At 38.8% G+C, this 22,658-nt stretch overlaps 1 protein-coding gene across 1 annotated transcript in view; it reads left to right on the forward strand.

Moving 5' to 3' along the window:
• astn2 (astrotactin 2) overlaps positions 1-22,658 on the forward strand; it is a 181,759-nt gene that overhangs the window by 25,084 nt on the left and 134,017 nt on the right. Inside the window, exon 2 of the mRNA XM_020600844.1 lies at positions 20,647-20,834. Within this exon, the coding sequence (XP_020456500.1) occupies positions 20,647-20,834 (188 nt within the window). The remainder of the gene's footprint in view (positions 1-20,646; positions 20,835-22,658) is intronic.

Here is a 22,658-nt window from a genome sequence, read left to right on the forward strand (position 1 = left end):
TTTGCCTTTGAGTTTTTCAGACATACATTTTCAGTGCTTTATGAAGTACAAATTAAATCAATTGAACATAACAGTGTGAGCGGAAGATACAGAATCTCAGAATGTTTTCGGCACCACAGTGGAGATTTGGGTGAATATCTCAGAATGTTTTCATATAAAGCTATCTCCATGGCTCGGCACCACAGTGGAGATTTGGGTGAAGTGACCCTTGAAGCTGTTTTCATTCAAATGATTTGGACTATGCCTTTGCCTGTACTTTGTCCTCCTCACCATCAAATTGGGCCATTAACTATGTCATGGTTTGTACATTCATTTATCTCCTTTTTTCTTTTATAAATACATGCACACACTCTGGCATAGACATTTTGTTTCTTTTGAACACTGTTGTTTGCCTTTTTGTATGTTTTGCTGACGTATTGCTTTTTTTTATGTGTAGCATGGTGGTGCAGTGGTTAGCACTGTCGCCTCACAGTAAGAAGGTTCCAGTTTCAAGCCCTGCCCGACCCGATGCCTTTCTGTGAGGGGTTTGCATGTTCTCCCTGTGCCTTCCTTGGTTCTCTCTGCGTACTCTGGCTTCCTCCCACAGTCCAAACACACGCAGCTTAGGTTGACTGGTGACTCTAAATTGCCCGTGTGTGTGTGGTTGTCTGTCTCCAAGTGTCAGCATCGTGAGAGACTGGTGACCTGTCCAGGGTGTACCCCACCTCTTCAAAGTGTCAGCTGGGCTTGGCTCCCTCATGAGGATGCACAGCATAGATAATGGTGTTTTTTTTTTTATTTTTTTTTTTTTATTACACTTTCCAATATTTATTTTTCTCTTTGTCCAGCTAATGCGATGAATATAAAGTAGCACCTGTCACCGGGAGTGGTCTCATTTCATTTGGAAGATTAGTTGAGGAATTTTGGCAGTCTCATTTCACTCTGAAAACCATTGCTCATGACTGAGACCTTCATCATAAGGAGCATCTATTAATGATAATACATATTTAATCATCAGCCTGCTTTGTGCAGCCTATCCATGCCTACAGTGTGATGATTCTGCCACAACCTGGCACATAATTATGAAACATGATGATTCCTTAATTGTAGAGATGTGTTTGGGATTTGTGTGAGTGTTAGGTCTCAGATCCATTTAAACTATTTTGTCTCAGGCATTTGTTGTTTATTAGAATGCTCTTCATCAGTAAACTTGTGTATTTAACCATGTGTTAACTCTTAAACTCTTTAGTCTAAATATATTTGATAAACTTGGTTGATTTTAGAGAAAACGGTTAAGTTGTTTGATAATCCATTGACTCATTACTGTTGCTTTGGTGGCATAATATTAATCACTGTGTAAGGTCTGCAGTCACATATATTTATGGAAACATGACATCAGGGAAAGTGCATGCATAGCTTCTTAAGATATCAGCAGAATGAAATATTTCACTTTCTAATGTGGAGGGATTGTGGAGGGGGCAACATGGAGCGCAGAACAGACATAGAGGGATACAACTAAGGACAATATGAGTGGTCAAGATCTGCTTAACTACATGGCAAAATGTTGACAAAAATGTCTGAGTACATTTAGTTTAAACATATTTTAAAATGCAAATATTAGTTTTAAAAAATGGTTAACTCTGCCCAAAGTTATTTTTCCTCACTGCAAAAAAAAAACAAAAAAACACTTCGAGCTATATTTCCAGAGGCATGCCTTAGAGGCATTTATCACATAGATGTAAAAATGAATCTGTGTATGAGCAGGTTTAAGACTGTGTGTTTTCTTCTCTGTGAACACCTAAGGCTGGTCATGAAAAGCAGATATCTGCATAACTTTAAAATAAAATCCCGAGTCCCCTCAAATCAGGACCTTGGAACTAAGTTTACAAAAGTGCTGTGTTAGGTTTTACTTTCTGTAGTTATTCAGCTAAGTTAGCGATCCCGCTGTGTGAGACAGGTCCCTGGTTGTTGGCATGAAAACAGCTGCATGTGTAAGTGTTTGTACATGCATTTATTCTGTGAGCTTGTGGCTTCTGGTGTCTTTTTCTCTTCCCCTGCAGTGTGAGCATCTTAACGGTGTCTGCTTTCTAAAGGAAACAGAAGTGCTGGCTAATGATATCTGACAAAGGCCGTCTGTTATGGTCCTGTGTTACAGTCTCAGAGCAGAAGAGGCCTGCTTAATAGATGTGGTCTGACCATTAATCTATGTAAAAAAAAAAAAAAACAGAAGACTGATGACGTCCAAAGAGACTGATTCTTAATGTATCATATTGCATGAGTGAGGTTGGTGACATGACTTTATACTGTGTGATAATATAAATTTGTCGGTCATCAGAGATTTTACCTTGTAAAATAACAGAGTATCTATCTCTTTAACATCTCTGGCTGTCTTAGATCACTGAGGGGAAATGCTGCTGCTTTATAATCATATCGAGATATGCAGTAAAAAGATTTCAGCCCTCTCACCCATTCCTTACTTTAAGCCAAGCAGTACTTGTTTGGACTGTCTTCTAACAAATGCCATCTCTAATCTGTAACACAGAATAGAGCATAAGCTTATTTGAGAGAAACCAACCAAAGTCTATGCATTTCTATGCATATATGTGTTGAAAGCAGGCATTTTCTTCTCAATAAAGACTAAACATAATTTATTATTATTATCTTGTTTGAAATAGTAGCTATAACAATCACTTATTGTCTGTATTTTAATGTTTAATGCAGGCAAAACAAGATTGTACGTTTGTGTGTGAGACTGTATATCTTTAGAAGATAAGTCACAGTTTGACTCCACAATAAGTCTAAGATCATGCAAGCAACCTATGTCATCACACTGAATTATTATGCTTGGACACACAAATACATACAAAAGCACTTGCATGTGCTTGTACAGTGTTTCTTTCACCTATCCATTATATACAGCTGCATCTCATCTAATCTGAAACTGCTTCGGCTCTGATACAAATCAATGTACCAGTCAAGTGAATCCAGGTGAGATAGAAATCCACTTACAGACCTCTGATCACAATCAGTGGTGGAGACACCACATGGAGGCAGGTTTACCTCAGCTTCAAGAACTGAGGGCTGTGGCACAATGGGGGACAACTGTGGACGGGGAAGGAGAGGAGATTACATCTCCAGCTCTGTGTGCTGCCCTGTGGGAGGTGCTGATGGTGCTCAGGAGAGAACATATGGGGTTGAACTCAAAGAACTCATGCCAACTGACAGGCTAGTATGTGGCCAAGGTTAGATGATGGTGCTAGTGATCTGCTGTATGGATGCACAGCTCTGTGACTGATGCATGTGGTGCATTATGTTAATGTGTGTAGGTGTAAGAAAATGAATTTCTAACACAATAAGCTAAATGAATTACATAGCCTACTCTTCATTGGCAGACTTATTTGGGCATCTTAAGTGGATACTGGTGCGTAAAAAATATATTAAACCATCATAATGTGATTCGGTGCAGTGAGGAAGTCAGCAGCAGAGCTCAGTACGGTAACGTTTTTGACACTACATGAGGAACACTGTAAGGTCAGAGAACATGAAGGGTTATTACTACCTCCTTTTGCCATATTTTGTTTGGATTTTCTTGTTATATTGTGGTGTGTTGTGATACAGTGTAAAAAGTGCAGTATTATATTTGTTGTGATACAGTGTAAAAAGTGCAGTTATTTTAAAACATTGTGATTTTGTTGCTGTGGAAGGGCTAGTCGGAAACAATATGCAAACAACGCATTTTTATAATCATTCTTGAAATGTGCTTTAAAACACACTCAAATCGTGGAAGCAAGTCCTTATGGGTATGTGACAGATGCAATACATCATGTCTAATCCCAGATATGGTATTGTTTGCTTTCATAGCCTAGAACTAGGCCTGTCTAAGCTGCAGTCTATTCCTTTCCATTTTAAAGGGACTGTATACAATGTCTCTATTGTTCTCACTTCAGTGCCAGACCACTTAGCCACCTTGGCTGATGGGGTCTGCTGTCTGCTCCAATCAGAGACAGACATCTCCGGGACTGTTGGCCTCAGAAAATAATTGATATCATGCTGCAATAGCAGGCCAAAGTAGGGTGATAGAGACAGTGGAGCCAGACAAAGAAGTGAGACATGATCTTTGCCATTGTTTCTTTCATTTTATGATACAAACTGAATTTTGGTTGACACCTTGTAATACCAATGCCAGTACAGTTGTTATTGAGGAGTGAGAAAGGTGAAATAAGCTAGGTGTGTTCTTGTGATTTGGGCATGCCACTACCCATTAGTCTGCTTTTGATACAGTGTATATGTACTTTCCATTGTAGATACAGGCACCCGTTGCCTCACAGGGGGCACTCACAATTAGACAAGAACCTTTACAGATGTGTACATATTTGACAACCCATGGAGAATAACTTTAAAATGTTCTGAGCTTCCCATTTAGAGTCATTCATTCATCACCAATCAATGTTGAACTGCCGCTTTCCACTCTGAGACCACTGTCTGCCTCTGAGTTCTTCAGGTGAAAGTGTCTTTGTAAGTCAGCACATTTAATATGAAATGTCTGTCTAATGCAGTCTGCAGGCAGGCTGTCTGTCTGCATCAGCATGGCTTTAAGTGCTTAATTATCATAAAGACATGCACTCATTTCTGGGAATAGGAGCAAGCTATCAAAATTTTCCAGCTCATGTGGCTGTCCACGTGACAGCCCTAGCTAGTGGTGTGCATGGGTCAAAGCATAACCAGTCTAAAATTGTTAGTCTAAAAGGCACAGTGTGTGTAGTACCAGCTGGTGAAGTGGAATGGAAAGCAACTGACATCTTATTGTGATTGTTGGCCTATAAGCTCTATTTGTTTTTATACAGCCACAACAGCATAGGGGGCATGACAAAATCTGATTGATTCAAGAGACGAGTGGCTGATTGCAGCAGTGATCATGGGGTAAAGACAGGCTGGAGCTGGAAAAGAGGAGCTGGCTTTTAAATGACCATAAGATTGTAGTATTACTTTCCTTTGACTTCAGTCTCAGCAGACAAAATTAATCTTTGCTAACGGATGGTTTTTTTTTTTTACTAGCAGTTCGAATGAAGGGCTGGATATAGGACAAGAATAAACCTAGATTTCTTGCCAACAGTGAATTTATGATAAATTTTTTTCATAGTTCCTCCCCCATAACAGATGTCAGTGTGAATATTCATAGTAGCACAGTCTGTCAAGTGGACCCGCTTTTGGTTTACTTGTTGCATGAACTTTTCACTGTGTTTCTGTCAATTTTTTATCAACCATGCAGCTCTCGGTGGTTTTTCCTAATCTTCTTTTACTTTTTCATTGTGACGGTCGTCAGTATCCAGAGCTGGTATTGGAGCTGGGCTCATATGCTGACTATAAGCCTCTTACGCTAATAAAGTGTACCATGCCAAGTTGACTCAGATTCCCTGCTTATTTATTTATCTAAAAAGGAGGGGAAACAAAAGAGAGGAATTAGAGAGGATTAAGGTCTTTATAATTTTTTATTCATTTCATAAGAAGGTGGACAGGGTGTTGAGGACATTAGGGATGGCTGGAAACCAACTAAATTTGGATTATTTGTTATGGATTAATCTATTATACAGTAGCACAGTTACAGAATATTAGCAGCCTTTTATTTATAGTCATCATTTGCATGGAGGATGTTATCTCCTAATTATGACTTACTATCTCATAATCACGAGATAACATCCTCTGTTTTTTTTTTTTTGGTGAGTGCGATGCGCTTCCATAATATATTATAATTTATATTTGAATGAACCAAATCTTAAAACTGCTGCTGTTACTTAGTTCTTGCTCAATGCAATACTTGACATTCATTTGAAAGCCTGATAAATTCCTGCTTTTTGTTCATAAGTAGATAATTCACATGTCCAGCTTTTGGTTTCAGTGAGATTATTGGTGAGCAAAGTTTATTCTTGTGGAAGAAGTGGGTCCACTTTTTTGCCACACATGGGTCAGTGGCTCCGCGACAGTGTGTTTTTGACCTGTGAGGGTGGTCATTATAATATATACGTTTTTTTTTGCAGATTTTAAATCCAGTTTTTGTTTGTCAAACTCTCAGAACTGCCTTTGTGAAAAGAGCAATCAAAGCTGTCATGGTATCTGAATCAGACCAGCTGGGTAGGTGACAATCATTTCCTGTAGCTTCGTTTGCCTCTGACACATTCATTGGCTGGATGGGTGCCTTCTGATTCATGTGAGGCAGAATCTCATTGAATTTTGGAGTCCACAATAGGTTGCAAACATTAAAAAAAACATTGTGAAAATTCAAATGAGATTGTTGAATGATGAATATACAGAAACAGAGTATGCTGAACATTAGTTTTGTCCTGAATCCACAGGCTCTGGCAAGTGCTTTGCACGTGACAGCCAGTGGATATTTGTATGGAACATTAAGTACCATATGGACATTCTGTCTCTGTGGTCATGCACGGTGTCCGGCTCCACAACTTAGATGATGATGATTCTTCTTCTTCTTCTTCTACTTCTACTTCTATTTTATTTTTTTCAATTCAACCTAGCCCTGTAAGCTACATAATCAATAGCGGAAACTTGATTTTCCTAAATACATCTCTTGGTAAAAAATAATGCTGCTTGTAATGTGATGTTAATGGTTTTTATCTAAAGTTTGTGTGAAATGTCCTTGATTCTCAAAGAAACAATGTTATAACATGATGATCTGTTTTAATTCATGATGCTTTGTGTAAGTTTATACCAACCACAGTTGACAATTCGACAACACTCCAAATTTTGTTCAGTGGTAGTATTTTGAAGATATTTATTCCCACAGTGTCCACACATAGCAACAGTAGTGTTCTTAAGGTCTGATTTAGGTTAGGCAAGTAAAGCTAGTCAGTTTATTTTATGACAAGATTGTAAGTTAGTTGGTAGTCTGACATAAAACAGTGGCTCAGGTGACAGATGTAAAAAGCCACCTGGACCCCTGCATCTTTGCTATTCTCCTTGCTACATGAAAGACATGCTCCTTATTACACTGGTACTACATACTGGCCTTTAAAGTAAGTGGTGCACTGCAGTATAGTTACAGTCAATCAACAAGATGCAGCTTAGTTTACAAATAGTAAGCTAACCTTAAAAGATACGTCTTCGCAGCAGTATTAAACTCTGAGATGGTGGTGCACCATCATGGGGGAGGTCATTCCAGAGCCTCAGTGCAACACAAGAGAACAACCTAGAACCAATTGTTCTGAGATTGTACACTGGCAACGAGAGCAAGCCAACTGAGACGGATCTCAATGTACCGGTGTTAATATACGGCATAATTACATTGGCCAGATAGACAGGGGCAAGGCCAGGCAGGGCTTTAAATGTCAGCAGCAGAATTTTAAATTGAAAACGGTAGGATATCGGGAACCAGTGAAGTTGAATCAAAAAGGAAGTGATGTGTTCATATGATTCTGATTGTGTGATAACACTTGCTGCTGAGTTTAGGATGATCTGGAACTCATGTAGAAGTATTGACTTGCAATTATCAATACAGAATGTCACAAAAGCATTGACCAGGACCTCCATACTTGCCTGTCTGAGAGAGGGGTTCAGCCTGGCAGTATAGCACAGGTGGTAAAACGCTGTGTGACAAGCATTATTTATGTGAGCATTAAAAGAAAGGGTGCTATCTAAAATCACACCAAGGTTTTTAACCTGGGTAGAGCAGGGCAGAACAGAGCAGACATCAATGGGTACAGACTAATCAGTTATGACTCAACCAATTACTGAGATCATAGAGACGGTCAATAAAGGTCCCTAGTGGAAAGGGATGATTCTGTCATGATGTCGTCATTATAGTTGAGTTTAGCTGACTGAAATGTTTTAAACTGTAAAGAATCACCTTTAGGAATGAAACTCTGAAAACGGAATCTCCAGACTTTGAAAATCAGAGTTTTGGGTGGGATTTGCTATAGCACAAACATCACCATGGAGGAATGTCCTAACAAAACAAGTTAGGTTTTCAACAATTTCAGCTATAGTGATCCACCATTCAGTCAGTTTCCTTGCATCAGTGTCTGAGTGCTTGACTTATGATCATTTACATCCACGGTCACCCGTTTATTGTGTCGTAGGTCAGGAAGCCAGTTAAAGTGAACATGTCTGACACAGCTGGGGCATGACGCCTCACAGTGCACCACTGATTTATCTCCAGTGACAGGGGACCCAGCTCAGCATGCCAATGGCATTACCATCATTAATCAGGCAAGACACAGCCCTGCCCACAGGAAATTAATTAACTCTTAAAAATCAGCATACTTTCATTATTTATAGTGGCTAATTTATTGCAGGATTGTGCATGTCTTTTCAGACCATAAACCCACATTCACAGATGAAGTATAAGAATATTAAGATGGGGGACAGTTGGGACAGAAGAACTAAAAGCACCAGTGCTTTTTTAAGATAACTCATTGATAATATTGATAATGATGTGATGGAAATTAATGAATACAGAACACTTGACTTCATTAACTAGTTGCACTAGTTCTTTTAAAATAGGAATAGGAATTGAATAGCAATGGCCATACTTGCTGGTAATGTTAAATACAATGCTGTGTATCAGATTTGATTGCCAGATCCTATTTATAATTAATTTGAAGCACTTAGAAAGGAGTAGTTAATCCTTGCCCCTTGTGAGTAGTAGGACTTCTATTTACAACAACGACAAAAGTGCATGGGCTTCAGTTCCATTTTGTATCTGGGTCTAATTTCGTGAAATACCTCAACTTTTTTATGCTCCATAGCCAAACCAGTTCTTTATTGAATGTTTCATTGCTGTTGTCTGTTTAGTTAGTGCCTTTTTTCCTTTCTCTGTACTACAGACACCAGTATAACTTGAAAAGGATGAAGGTTCAGCCTCAGCCCACCAGAGTTGTTCTGTATTCTCTGACCCATCATTTTCTGTGACCTGTAGCGCTGCAATAACAAGTTTGCCTTCAGTAACTCTAAGTGCACAGTGCAGGAAAAGTGTCATTGACTTATTTAATATACATATTCACCGAATGACAAAATAGAATTCAAATTGTTTTCACTGTATTCTTTTACTTCAGCTTCTACAGCTGCTGCAGCTGCAGCACAACTCCCCAGTGAGGAGCAAACATAGCAAACCAAAACTAGAATTAGTGCTTCAGGATTGTATGACTCTGCCAACCTGTCAAATTCATGGGTATGGGACAGAATTGAGGTCACAGTGACCTTTGACCTTTGATGACCAAAATTTTTGTTTTTCCTCAAGTTCAAGTGGACTCTTTTGCCAAATTTCAAGAAATTCCCTTAAGACATTCCTGAGATACCACATTCATAAGAATGGGATGAATGCGAGGTAACAGTGACCTTAACCTCTGACCTATGACCACCAAAATCTAATCAGTTCATCCTTGAGTCCAAGTGGACACTTGTGCCAAATTTGAAGAAATTCCCTCAAGGTGTTCCTGACATATTGTGTTCACAAGAATCGTACAGACAGACATATGTATAAACGGACGAACAACCCAGAAACATAAGGCCTCCAGTCGTGGTTATCACCGGTGCAGAGGCATAAAATGGGTTCTGATGACAAAGCAGTAATAAAATATGTGGTTAAAGCCATGCAGCCTAATGTCCATAGTTTAGGTTTCATAGTTAATTACCATAGCTTCACTCAGTGTCATGCTTGTCTGGTAATCAAAATTACCAATTGTGTCATTATTGTGATTAGAAAAAGCTGGATTGTTAAATTAAGTTATGTTTTTTTTGTTACACAAATCAGTTAAAACTTTAGTCGCAGCACTGAGTAAAAATGGAGCAAAACAATTCACCTTTTAGCTAACAAACTCCTTAAATAAATTGGCAAGGAGATGAGAGGACCGTGGTCACAAAGATCCCACAGATCCAAAGTTAACATTGTAATAGAAATGTAAATGTTAGGCGCATCAAAATTCAGCAATTGAGAATAAAATGCACATGAGAGATGGAGAAGGAGCCAGAACTGGAACATTAAAGAATTTCAACAAGTCACCTGAAAAGAAATGAATCAAAGCCTTCAAGATTACTGATGGCAACAGAGTCTGTGCCCTGGAACCAGCAGCCAAGGGAGACGTTGAGGGAGTAAACTGCCAGCAATGACTACACATCATATATGTTGTGGCCGAGATTTATGGAACACGCCAGGGGAAAAAAATGGCACAATAATGGCAGAACTGCAAATAATTCTCAGGTTTTTAGTGTTGTGCAGGGCAGAATGTTAATCTTTCCAGGTTCAGTGCACATTTTTGTTAGATTGCAGTATGGTAGCTACATGGCAAGCTTTAGAGATGAAGTACTTATGAAGCACCAACTGTGACAATATCATGGAACAAGATTTGGCACAGTGTTTTATTGCCACTTTTTGGTTTTGTAAAACATGCTACTGAGTGGGGTGAAGGATATACTGCCCTCAGCTGAGGACGTATGCTGTAGACCTAAAGACTTAAACGTCCAAGAATATCAATTCAGGTAACTGTTTATGTAGAGTCTCGTTCTTCTAATAGCCTGAATAAGGACATTATCTGAATGAAAATGTGTCAATGTCTGAAAGAATTATGGTCAGAGGAACCATAATTGTAGCATTTACTAGTCTCACAGATATAAAAAGGAGATTTGCCCTCAGTTACGTTCTGAAAAAGAAAACATTGCCTCAGCACAATAAGCACAGCAGTAAACCAATGACAGCGCCAAGCATTCAGTCTCCCTATCCAGCACACTAATGTGCTTTGCCCCAGGCTTGACATGGAAGTCATTACAGGATGCACTATTACTAGTGAACATGCTGGTAAAGGCTACAGAGCCAGAGAGCAGTACGTGCCCCATAATCCACTTCCTGGTTGAGAATGATTAGGGCCTTCATGTTGGTCACCACAGAGTCTATGCCAGGCAGATGATGGATCCAGCATGGAGCTGACAGAAACATCCCATGCGATAACCCTCCACAGATAGAACCCATTATGATTTCCTTCTCCCCTGCAACCACATGTTGGGATATGGAAGAGTCTCAGTTTAATTCCAACTATACATTTATCCTTGGCCAGTATGTTTTCAGCGGGCACACTTCACACATCATGATATGTTGTTACAAAGCCATTATTGCCTGCTGTTACAAGGCAATTACTCTTGGTGAAGGCAATTACAGTTGGCCCTGAGACCAGGACCCAAGCAGGGCCATGACAAGGAACCATACACCAATTGAGATCAGTGTGGCCAAGGTGATTATAGATCACAATGCAGATTGCCAGCTTCATACAGTTCTAAGTGCTAAAACCTATATCAAGCCTTGGTCAACCCAAAACTTACAAAGTTGTAGATTGCTATTGATTTTCCACGACATTAGTATAGTTTAAGTTGACAAACTCTGCTATAGCTCTTCAGTGGGTGCAATCAAAGTTCAAAGGGAGATTGTTTTATCCTCAAAGCCATGACAAATATATAAGTTATCTTTAAATGGCTGAGGTGCAATATGATTGAAGGAACCAGTAACAGTTGTTAAGTAAGCCTGTTATATACAACTCTCTTTTAGACCCCATTGTTTTCTAGGCATTTGCAACATTTGTCAAAACAGTCTTGCATCAGATTATATTTAGTGACATTTGTAAATCAGAAGAGCTGTGGCTGGCTTTATTTAGAGCTATAGTCTTACTCTGCTAAATTAAAAAATTGACATGACAGTTTTTGTGCCACAGATGGTGGTTTACAACAGGTAAACAAGTAAAAATTATTTCCCAGATTAAACAGCAAAATATTTTACTGAAAGAATTCAGCACCAGTTACTCCTTAACACATCGCGAGGGCATAAACTTTGTTGGTAACAGCATCTACATGTTCATTTTTTTACTTTCCCTGGCAGTGCTGACATGCTGTAACTGTAGATTAAAATCACTCTGTCAATGCATTCAGCCCTTTTTATTTTACCAAGGTCTCGTTTGATGAGGCCAAAACAAAGGATTAGTAAATCGTAATGTGTGTATTATTGCATCCTAGCCGCCCACTTTGGCACTGGAAGACACCCCCTGTTGTTGGACAAGCCTTATATTATGAGATGAAAGAGATGTGAAATCAAAACATGTCTTGTTAATGGGATTTCAGTGTTTTAGAAGGAGTCTACGCACTCAGCTGATTAGGAGCTTGTTTATCCCCTTAATGTGTCACTTTAAGGACATTAGTAGTCTGCTTCACTAATCCTACAAAGGACAAAGGACAATGCATTTTTAGATCCAAACATTAATTAAATTTGAGCTGGTTTTTAGTAGTTTAATGGTGACCATTTCTTGGAGAAAACCAAGAATATAGTTGGACTTAATTAATAAAATACTTTTATATATGTATATATGAAGCTGTTTCAAAATGAGATGAACCTGAGCAGTAATGGAAGCAGGGACACACACATATAGCACATGCAAATGCACACACAGATGAGCACACGAATAATGGCACATGACAGAATGTATTCACCGCTAATAAGAGATAATCCAAGTCCCATTGTGCCACTGTGGGACCAAAGATAAGCAGCCATTTGTTTATTCTATTTACACTGTCACAAAAGATCCCCAGAGGTTTGTCAGTCCTGCTATAAAATAAATACTGGTCTATTACTCATTGATTGCTTTGCACTTGGCTTTGTTAGAAAATATCAAGGACAATGTCAAGCAAAATTTGTGTTGGATAGCTAAATAGTGTTTTTGTTGCTATTAGTTTACATTAGCATCCATAAACATTGAGTCAAAAAAGGTCAAATATCTGTGACTTCCTGTTTCTGCGGCAGCTTGGTTGAGTGTTCTAAATTCACAAGTCATCTTCTCCTTCATGTTGCACTCACCGGTCATGTCTCTGAAAGTATGATTGGCTTTCTGTAGGAGGTGGTCACTGCACAGTCCAACAGCTGCTGCTGTGATTGAGCGCAGTAGGAGTAGCATGGGTGTATTCATCAGTGATAAAGCCTGAGTCCCACTGGCAGGGCCTCTTGTTAGCAACATCTTTCCGAGGACTGCGCCATGTACTCCAGGGACAAAATTGTCCTCACAGTTTCAAATCCTGTAACACTTCAACTTGCTCTGCTGATATGAATCAGAATAGTGGTTTAGTTTTAACACATTCTACATATGTAGCAAATTTCGAATGTCATTATAAATACTTATAGGACAGTCTGTCTCTAATTCAGAGACATACTTTATTTAGAAACAGATTTATATAACAGGCCCATGAAAAAAGGCCATTGTAAGTTTAATAATTACTCTTTGAATAAGTTTGTTTAATTCATGGACTGCTGCAATTTAGTGGCTATTGGGATTATCATTGGTGGCCTGAGTGCTATTTATTCATTTTATCTTGAGAAATAAAACACATGTAAAAGTGTATGAAGTGCCCTCTGCAGTGATGAGCATGTTGGAACGTAAGGTCAAAAAGGGAGAAGCTGGTGTTGAGTCGACAGAATTGGATCCCACAGTGCTGACTAAGCAAGGAAGTGTGGCAATAGCAGTGGACAATACGGGTCTGAAAGGAGGAGAATTAAAGCATTATTTTCCTGTTTTTTCATTTCACAAGAAATCTTTCACTATAGATGCAAGATTAGTAGATGGACTGATTAAAATCACCTTAGGTTTTGCCACTTCCTTTATTTTTTATGATTTTACAGCATGTGTGTTCACTGAGTTCAGTGTGGCAGGTGAAAAAGACCTCCTTTGAAATTGTCTCAAAATGTCGGAATTCCAAATAAACTTAGCAATGGCTCGTCGATGGTGAGAAAACACAACAAACCAACTTATGATTGTGGCATTAGACTGATCATTTCACAGAAACGCACATACACATGCATAATATGTCACTGCATTGCTGTCCTGTGGAGATAACACTAACAATTTCTGGTAAAAAAAAAAAAAAAGCCTTGATGCATTTTTAATTGTGTTCATTTTCATTGGTCTTTATGCGAATGCTAGCTATTTCATTAGTGATTGTAATGAGACATTAGGGTGGCATTTAGTTTCATGGGTGTTAAATTGGAAAGGGAAACCCTGCATGCCTTTTGTAGCTCATCCTATATTTTCCTAAATATTCCATAGCTCCCATCAGGTCATTATAAATGGTAATGGTACAATTAGCATTTTGGGAATGTGAGGATATGACATTAAGATAATTTAGTAGCATATCAAGGATACAGTTTTTTTTCTTCAGCCTGTTTGCTTCACTGCTGATAAGCACTTCCTCTCAACGGTAGTGTGAGGTTAAAAAAATGAAACATAGAATTTACCATTTCCACAGCTGACAGAGACATTTTGACACAGAATTTGAATGACTAGGAGCTATGCTAATATTCTTAACACATTTGATGAGTGTCAGTCTGATAAACCCCCTTCTGTCTGTCTTTCTCTGTTTGCTTATCCCTCTTTAGCACCTCTCCTTTTCTGTCATTGCTTTCATTTTGGGCCAAGACACTGGGAACCAGTGAATTCATTCTTATTCTCTCATGAATTATTGAATATTCATTGGCCTATTGTGTTGTTGCAAGACATCCATACTATAGGCAGCCTGAGCAATGACTTGAAGAGTGCAGTCAGTGGAAGACTGATGTGTTATGCTACTTATGTAATGACAAGCAGCAAAGTGCCTTTAGGGTTCCTGCTTTCATCATAGTAAATGCTGATGACAAGGGCTTGTTGCGTAGCTGACAAACTGTCATGGAGCTGTCAGGCTTGCACAATCACTGACTCTGCACTGGTATGATCACCTTTAAACTGATAAATGGCAGTGTTTTTGGAAAGTGTGTTGATTTGTGGGGAAGCAGAGGATGCAACTAGTAGCTATTAAACAATATACTCCAGTGCAGGATTGTTTAAATCTATGTGTGGTCTGTCAGACTGTTGGAGTGGAACCTTACCAATTAACAATTATCAACACACAGCCTGATGGTGTTATGTATAATTGGGTTTGTTTAAAGTTGAAGATATTGTTTCAAATAAATCTAATACAGTATGTTGGAGATAATGTGCTTGTAGTCTGAATTTAAAGGAAAGTCTGCCAACACTTTACAGTGTGAAATTTAATTCTAAAGTCACTATCTCTCCAAAGACAGACTTCCATCTCCCCTATCTTGAAATAAGAACATTTGAGGAGTGAATTGAAGATGTATTCAGGTAAAACGCTTTGGAAATGGTCCATTGGCGCTGCATTAGATTTTCACTCTATGGGTTTCACAGTTTTTGAGGCACTCTATTCAAATGGGTTCCAGCTGTGAATCAGGAAATATGCCCATATCCTGGTAAAATTACCATGGGTACCATCACAGTGTTAAAAGAATTTTCCTTTGTACGTGATCAATGGAGCAGCCCCAGGAATTGTTTCTGGATAACATCATTACCAGTATTTAGCCCGTTTTTAGGCGTAAGAAATTTCTCATCCCTACTAATTCAAATACTTAAATATTGAAACAGCAAATGTGTATTCAGTTTTAGAGTGTGTTTTATTTTTAGCAGTAAATGTAATTATGAGATCAAATAAATTGATATTAACTGGTTTGGTCACTTTTATGTCACCAACTCTCTACCACCAATCCAGTATTAGCACTGGTCATTTCTGAGAACTGCGGCTGATGTAGGTTGTGTTCTCCACAAGGCCATTACAACTGTGGTCGAAAATCTGCACAATCTACACAAAAGTGAAATTGTATTTATTTATTTATTTAACTGTAAAGAGGAAATGCTTCAGTGATGAGGAAGAAGCATAGAAAACAGCAAAGCAGTGGGAGCAAGTTTAACAGTAACTGCTGTTCTGGAGCTGACACTGACACTAGCTACCCCTGCTGCTCACAAAGGAGTTAACTGATTTGGGTAGCTTAGACCTGCTTTAACTGAGCATTTTGGCCTATTAGGCTAAGTGTAAACAAGCTCTAAACACAACATTGACATATTATCACCCTATAACGTTCACATATTTGGTGGTTGCGTATTTACCTTTGGAATTCTGCTTGTGTCAACTTGATGAATGTAAGTACTGTTCACTCTCATTTTAGCTCTGGTTTGGCCTCCTCCACCTCCTGAGGGAAATACCTGGCTTTTGCAGTTAGCTGGCTGTAGCTGTTAAAGGCAGTGTGTTCAGTAGTTAGTTGTCTTGTGTTTGGTGGTGGGCAGGTATACTGTACAGTGGGTTTTTAAGAACTTGCTTACTGAAAACAGATGTTTTCAGTAAAAAAATAAGCAATAAAAAGATGAACCAGGTCATCATCACATGGGTATGACATCAAACCTGCTCAGGGTGCTGGAATTTACACATCCACCATCAGTGTTTGATGTCTGTACAAAGAAAAGCAAACAACAATACATCAGACACGGTAAAGGTGAGACATCTCGCTCTGGTAATGTTTATTGTTGGTTTAATGAGCGGTACAACAATCTGGGTGGTATATGTGTCAGTGTGCCACTTGCATCAGCTTAAAAAGTGTAATTCAGTTTTGATAAAGGTGGCAGCAGTGTTGAGAAATCACAGCTTTTTTTTTAAGTCATCAGCATACACAATATGGTGCTCCTTTATCGTTCCTTCACACGTGATTCAGTTAAATCTTAAATTGCTTCATAAAGGTGCTTGTGAGTAAAACTTTGAGTTTTCTGTTTTTGCACTAGGCATGTTTGCTGTTGGTAAGCAGCATGGATTTGGAATGCAAGTACTTGGGGGTTTTCTCCACTGTGTGTCGGCTCCCAGGCCTCTGTGTTCTTATTCTGTTGTTGTGGGCAACCTCCTCTCATAACATATCCAAACTGTGTTAGGTGGAAGCCACTTGCGCTCAAGGCAAAAACATTATACATATATATATATAATGTGTGTGGTGTGTGTGTGTGTGTGTGTGTGTGTGTGTGAGTATATGAAAAGTACAGTAGAACCAATATTGAATTCAGCATTTCTAGCCAAACCTTGAAAATGATGAAGAAAAAATGAAAGATCCTAGAAAAGCAGATAAAAGAAAAGGGACAGAGAAAAGCAGTAAAACAGAATGAGCGCTTACAGAAGGATCCCCAGGTTTTGTAATAAAAGTTCTGCTGACACTGAGTATTCAGTAGATTACACTTATATCTTAAGTACCTGCAGAGTGGACTTAGTGAAGAATAAGAAGGTTTTATCAAGGATTTAGGCCCATCTTTCAATATCTCTGTCCAGACTATTATGCAAACTTGACTTGAATAGATGAAAAGGACTAAACCAATGTTTTCATACTTGTTCTTACAGTTTTTTTTAGCTTAATGCTATCTTTAACACTAACATTTTGTCAGTTAAATCAATTTTTTAATCAGCAGTGCAGGAAAACAGTACGGTAAGCAATGAACTTAGACAAACTGAATCTTGTCTCAAAAATTACCAGTTTATATTATTCCTTTTTTATTTGCTGTACAAAAACTTTCAAAAGCAGTCTAAGCATATCTTAATTTCATACAACAGTTTACTTTAGTTAAATTCCTTATGGTATGAAGATACACCACAGTAAATAGTTGTCATCAGCAGACAGATTGCATCACCTAGAAGATTTTTGAAAACAGCCACAACTAAGAGTTGTACTTTCATCTTCGGTGGGAAAAATTTCACATCGACATTTACTGACTGAAATCAGAGGCTGCCTGCCTGCTCACCTCATGGTTGTATGCCTACAACAACCAGTGACCTTGACTTTTACCACCAAAATCTTGGTAGATGATCCTTCAGTTCAAGTGGACGTTTGTGCCAAATTTGACAAACTCTCCTGCAGATGTTCCTGAGATATTGGGTTTAAAAGAATAGGACAGACGTGATGTTGCAGTAGTGTCCTTGACACTTTATCTTTGACCACCAAAATCCAATCGGTTCATCCTTGAATCCAAGTGGATGTTTGTGCCAGATTTGAAGAAATCCCCCTCAAGGTGTTTCTGAGCTCTCGTGTTTATGAGAATGGACAACCCAAAAACTTAATGCCTACAATCACTGAGGCATTAAAATGAATTTAAAACCTACTGCTACTCTGCATGTTCAGCAGCAATGTAAAGCATAAGCTACACAGTTTGTATTTGAATCACGTGACAGACATACAGTAATGTATTTTTGCCTTCTACTGTACAAGAGCTTCATGGCCACGGTACTGATAAGAAAGCCTCTAAACACTTCAAATGAGCTTTTCTTACCTCGTGAGGGTCAACACATTATGATGTGTCACCATCTCTGTGATCCATGGACACATTTTTCCTGGGTTGGTGAGATGTTCATTAAGGCATTACTTTGTATTGTCCTTGGCCTCAGTTTGGGAGACACTGAATTGCTGACATCCTTTCTAGAAGCGTACTGCCTTCAGTCTCATACAGTAAACACACAGTCATGGGCATATACACATTAATAATGTTCCTCCTAATGAATTACAAGCAGACCTTGAGGCCATACACCTAGATCCCACTAAGGTCTGGCTTGGTGCCCAGTGGCAAGCCTCATAGCACAAAAGACAAGGGCACACAGACAGTTCTTTTGTCTTTAAACTGCATGCTTACTGAGCTTCCTCATCTACATAACAATTGTAGCATATGAATGCTTTTATTACTGCAAGATTCACTTTGCGGTTTTTCACAGGAAAATCACTTTTAATTTGGATCAAACTGTCAGTGTTGTGCATAATCAGAGTTATTTAGAGCTATCTGAAATGCATATAAAAGGCATGAGCAAAGTTCCAAGGTAATGTTGACAGGATCTTGAGAAGCTCTTTTTAAAGCAGTAACAGATGGCAGGTGGCACCTCGCTGTTGGCCCAACGGAGGAAGCTTTATCTCCTGTCAAGGTGAAAGGTCAGGCGCTGTGTTCAGCCCACAAATTACATATAAAGAGTTGAAGATCCAGAAGTTATGGCATTTAAGAATTTCTACAAAAATGTTATCACAAGCAAAAATATAGAACATTTCACAGGTTTATGACAAGAGGGAGGATATTTTACTGTATGTGTATTTTAAGTGTAGAAATATTTAAGATACCCAAATTTGACAGCGGTTTTGATTATTGATTGATCATAATATTTGTTATAAAAAGCTAAACATTTTCCCTATGTAGTAAATGTATGGATTTATTGCCCCCATTTTACTCTTTGACCGCTGGACTATCTGATCTGTAATCTGAAGACACCACCAGGCACTGGGGTTAGAGCAGTTTTTCTTTTTTCTTTGTTTTCAACTTAATTTACTCACTTTCTGACATTTTATAGACAATTAATTGGTCATTTGAAAAACATTAAACATGATAAAGAAGTAAAGGAAATCATTGAAACATTTGTCTGCAGCCCTACACTGACTATATTAAAGTAATGTTATCGATGAGTTAAATAGAGTATTATAATATACAACATATAGTTTTATGTCTTGAGTTCTGTCATTTCCTGATATCTGTTCTGCATGCTCCAGCCCTGCACCTGATGGCCTGCGGCACTGTTCAGCACAGCTCACATAACCCTCCCTTGCCACCCATGTCCTCTGACCCAGAGTCAGGGGGTTAATAACCAGCTGCGCTGAAAACCATTTGTCATTTGCTACCTGTCGCTGATAGGAGATGTCAGCGGATGTCTATGCCCTTGTCACCCAGCCACATGACAAATACTGTATCGAGCCTCGCAATCTGAGGCTCCCTGAGGCTTCTCAGTACTCCTCTACTGAACAACCTATCCCACTTGATAGCATTAGAGTCTTGTGCCATGATCCATAACGAGAGAAACCAGTGATCCCCCTGCTCTTTTTCATCTTCTTTTTACATCACTCCATAAATCGCAATTTAGTGGGTTTTTTAATCTTTTTTTTTTTTTTAATTTGCACAATTTCCCCTTTGCTTTGCTTTTAAATGTTTCCAGATTTGATATTGGATACTTATTTCCAGCACTGGCCTGGAGCTGATGGTTTTATATTGGTATAAAATGTACTATGAATGATGCAGATGAGAAAAGGACACTGAATGGTGAAACAGCATTTCTACAACCGCTCTGGACATATAAATTTTTATTGAGCTTGTTAAACACATTGTCTTTCCACTTGTAGAGTTTTTTTTGTGTGTCATTGTTGGCTTACAAAGAATAATGTAAACAAATGGATATTAATATGAATAAAACGTTTTCATTTGTGACTCATTTTGGTTATAATTGAAGTGTGATATTGAGTGTGATAGCTGAAACATTTGTGATGTTTGCCACTTATGTATTTATCTTTTGGGTAGAAAGCAGGGCAGGACATAGAAGTCAAATAAAGGTACTGGGCCTTAAAGGATGAAGTTATTTTGATTTTAGACTAAACTCTGGATAATATCATGGGTGAAAAGGTTGTCATCATAAAGATTTCATCAAAGCAGCAAAACAATGTAATGGCTTGACAGTAACACTTACTGAGCCAGCTGCACAACTGCACAAAAATTATTACAGCCTAAGTCTGTCCAGCTATTCAGGAGTTCAGAGTATTTAGTGTTGATGTGTGCTGAGACAGAGCACCACAATAGAATACTAATGGAATAACCTACCAGTCATTTGCAAACTTTGGTTTGTGTTGTTGATGTTTTTTTTCTTTTTAATTTTCATAGAATGCAGTTAAGAAGACATGTACTATGAACAGACACATTTTAAATGTCAGCTTGATCTCACAGATGGTTTACCTCCTCCTTCTCGTCTTGTTTTCTGCAGAGATGTCGGGTACTGTAGAAGATATTTCTCAGGTACATTGGAAACAGCAGTGGTTGGAAAATGGGACCTTGTACTTCCATGTGTCTACGACTGAGACTGAGCTTCAAACCCAGACAACAGAACTCACAACCCGGGAGCCTGCCCACGTCCTACATGAACACATGCATCTCCTACACATCTCAGTTATGGTAAGTTATAAACACTGATGCACAGTAATTGTTGTTGTGAACAGACATACAGACAGGTATCAATACATTCATGGCAAGGTAACTGCATGTATGATTTTTGTGGCTGAGTGTGACTGTCCTCTAGCCTATGTGACAATCCAGTGTTATGTGTAGCTGTTTGTTGCTGGTGTTTGAACCTTTTTGCTTCTAGTGTTATAACAGTATGTGACACTTGAAAAGGAGTGTCATATAGTGTCATAACTAGCCAGTGTGGACATTTTATTCTATATATGATAAGATTTTTCTCTTTTGTGGTTGTCATACTGTATGAATTTTTGTCAGGCTTATGTTCACACCACAAAGTTGCACAGCACAAACTAGAGTGTGACTAGTAGATACTGGCGCTAGTCACTCAATATCCCCGGTCTCAATACTGTCTGTACGCCCTTTCTCTGTTGTGGTTTGCACTTCAGCAGAGGAGGTCAATTAAAAGTTGATGGTGCAATACTGCTAATGGCTGCAACAGCTTCCTCCATTTTGGACTGTCCTGCTTTTCATTACCCAAAGGTCAACAGTGCCAATAGCAAGCACTGACAACTTGTTATTGCTCAATGGCATGAATTTGCATTTGGATGTGCATCCATGCATCTTGTATAAAGCCTTATTAACAGGAAGCACCTCTGATACAGTGAGAGGAAAGAGTAGACAAGAAGTCGGATGTGGAGGTTAGGATCTTCAAATATGAAGCCAGTCTGGTGAAGGCACAACTACAGTTGTGCAGCTTAAACAGTGATGCACTTGGGATATTACTTCCTACTCATAGGGTGCTGGTTAGGCAGACATTGATCGATGGAGAACCAGAGTTTTCTTTATATCCAAGCTTAAGCCCGGTGGTGTTTTCTGCCATGCTAGAGCTCTATGACATCGGTGTATAAAAATTTGCTATTGCTTTAAATCTACTGTGGCAGAAGTTCCCTTTAGATTTTACTGTTAGGACCAACCTCTATACTTTTCCAACCTTATGTGCTTTACTGACCTCCTCTCTTTTGGTTGCCTTTAAAAAACATAAATAAATAAATATTTGGTAAAGTCATCTCACCTATATGGATGTCAGCACTTTTAAAGAAGTCCTTTATGTCTTCTTGCTAAAGTTCCATAAATACTCTGGGCTGTGTTTTTACAGCTCCGTCCTCTCCCAATCTCTGTTCTTGTCAATTCACCCCTTCACTTTCTCCCCATATTCTAACTTTTCATGCCTCCAGTCTCATGTTTTGCACCTATTCTCTTGTTGACTTTTTCTATACCTCACCTCTCCTTGCACATCCCACAACCTTCTCTATTTCTGTCTCTCCCTTCTACACCATGCACCATCTCTTCGCTCTATCCACCTCTGTGTTATCTCAAACCTTATCACCTCACAGCCTCAACTTTTCCCCTTTCACCCTCAGAACTCTTGAAGTGACACTTGTGTAAAGGTGTGAATAAGGCTGGCATAACACTATGCCATGGAAAGTGACACAGAGAAGAATTAAATGTTCTGAATGAATGCATGTGACAGAACCGACACCGCACCGACAGACACTGTGCGTGTCCTTTACTTAAACTGCTATATTGTAATAACACTGCAGTTCTACATTTTTCAGCATTTGTCTAGTTAATTGCATAATGTTGCGTACAACATAATCTCATTTTTTATTTTAGACATTGCTGACATTAAGTAACAAAGTTTCCATGGTTTATGTATTTATATGGCTAGGATTCATCGCTCTTGCCGCTGCAGCCCGGGTTCGAATCAGGGTTGCATCAGGAAGGGCATCCAGCGTAAAACACATGCCAAATGTCAAC

Source organism: Monopterus albus, unplaced genomic scaffold (assembly GCF_001952655.1).
Source record: "Monopterus albus unplaced genomic scaffold, M_albus_1.0 scaffold49.1, whole genome shotgun sequence".
Classification (NCBI taxonomy): domain Eukaryota; kingdom Metazoa; phylum Chordata; class Actinopteri; order Synbranchiformes; family Synbranchidae; genus Monopterus; species Monopterus albus.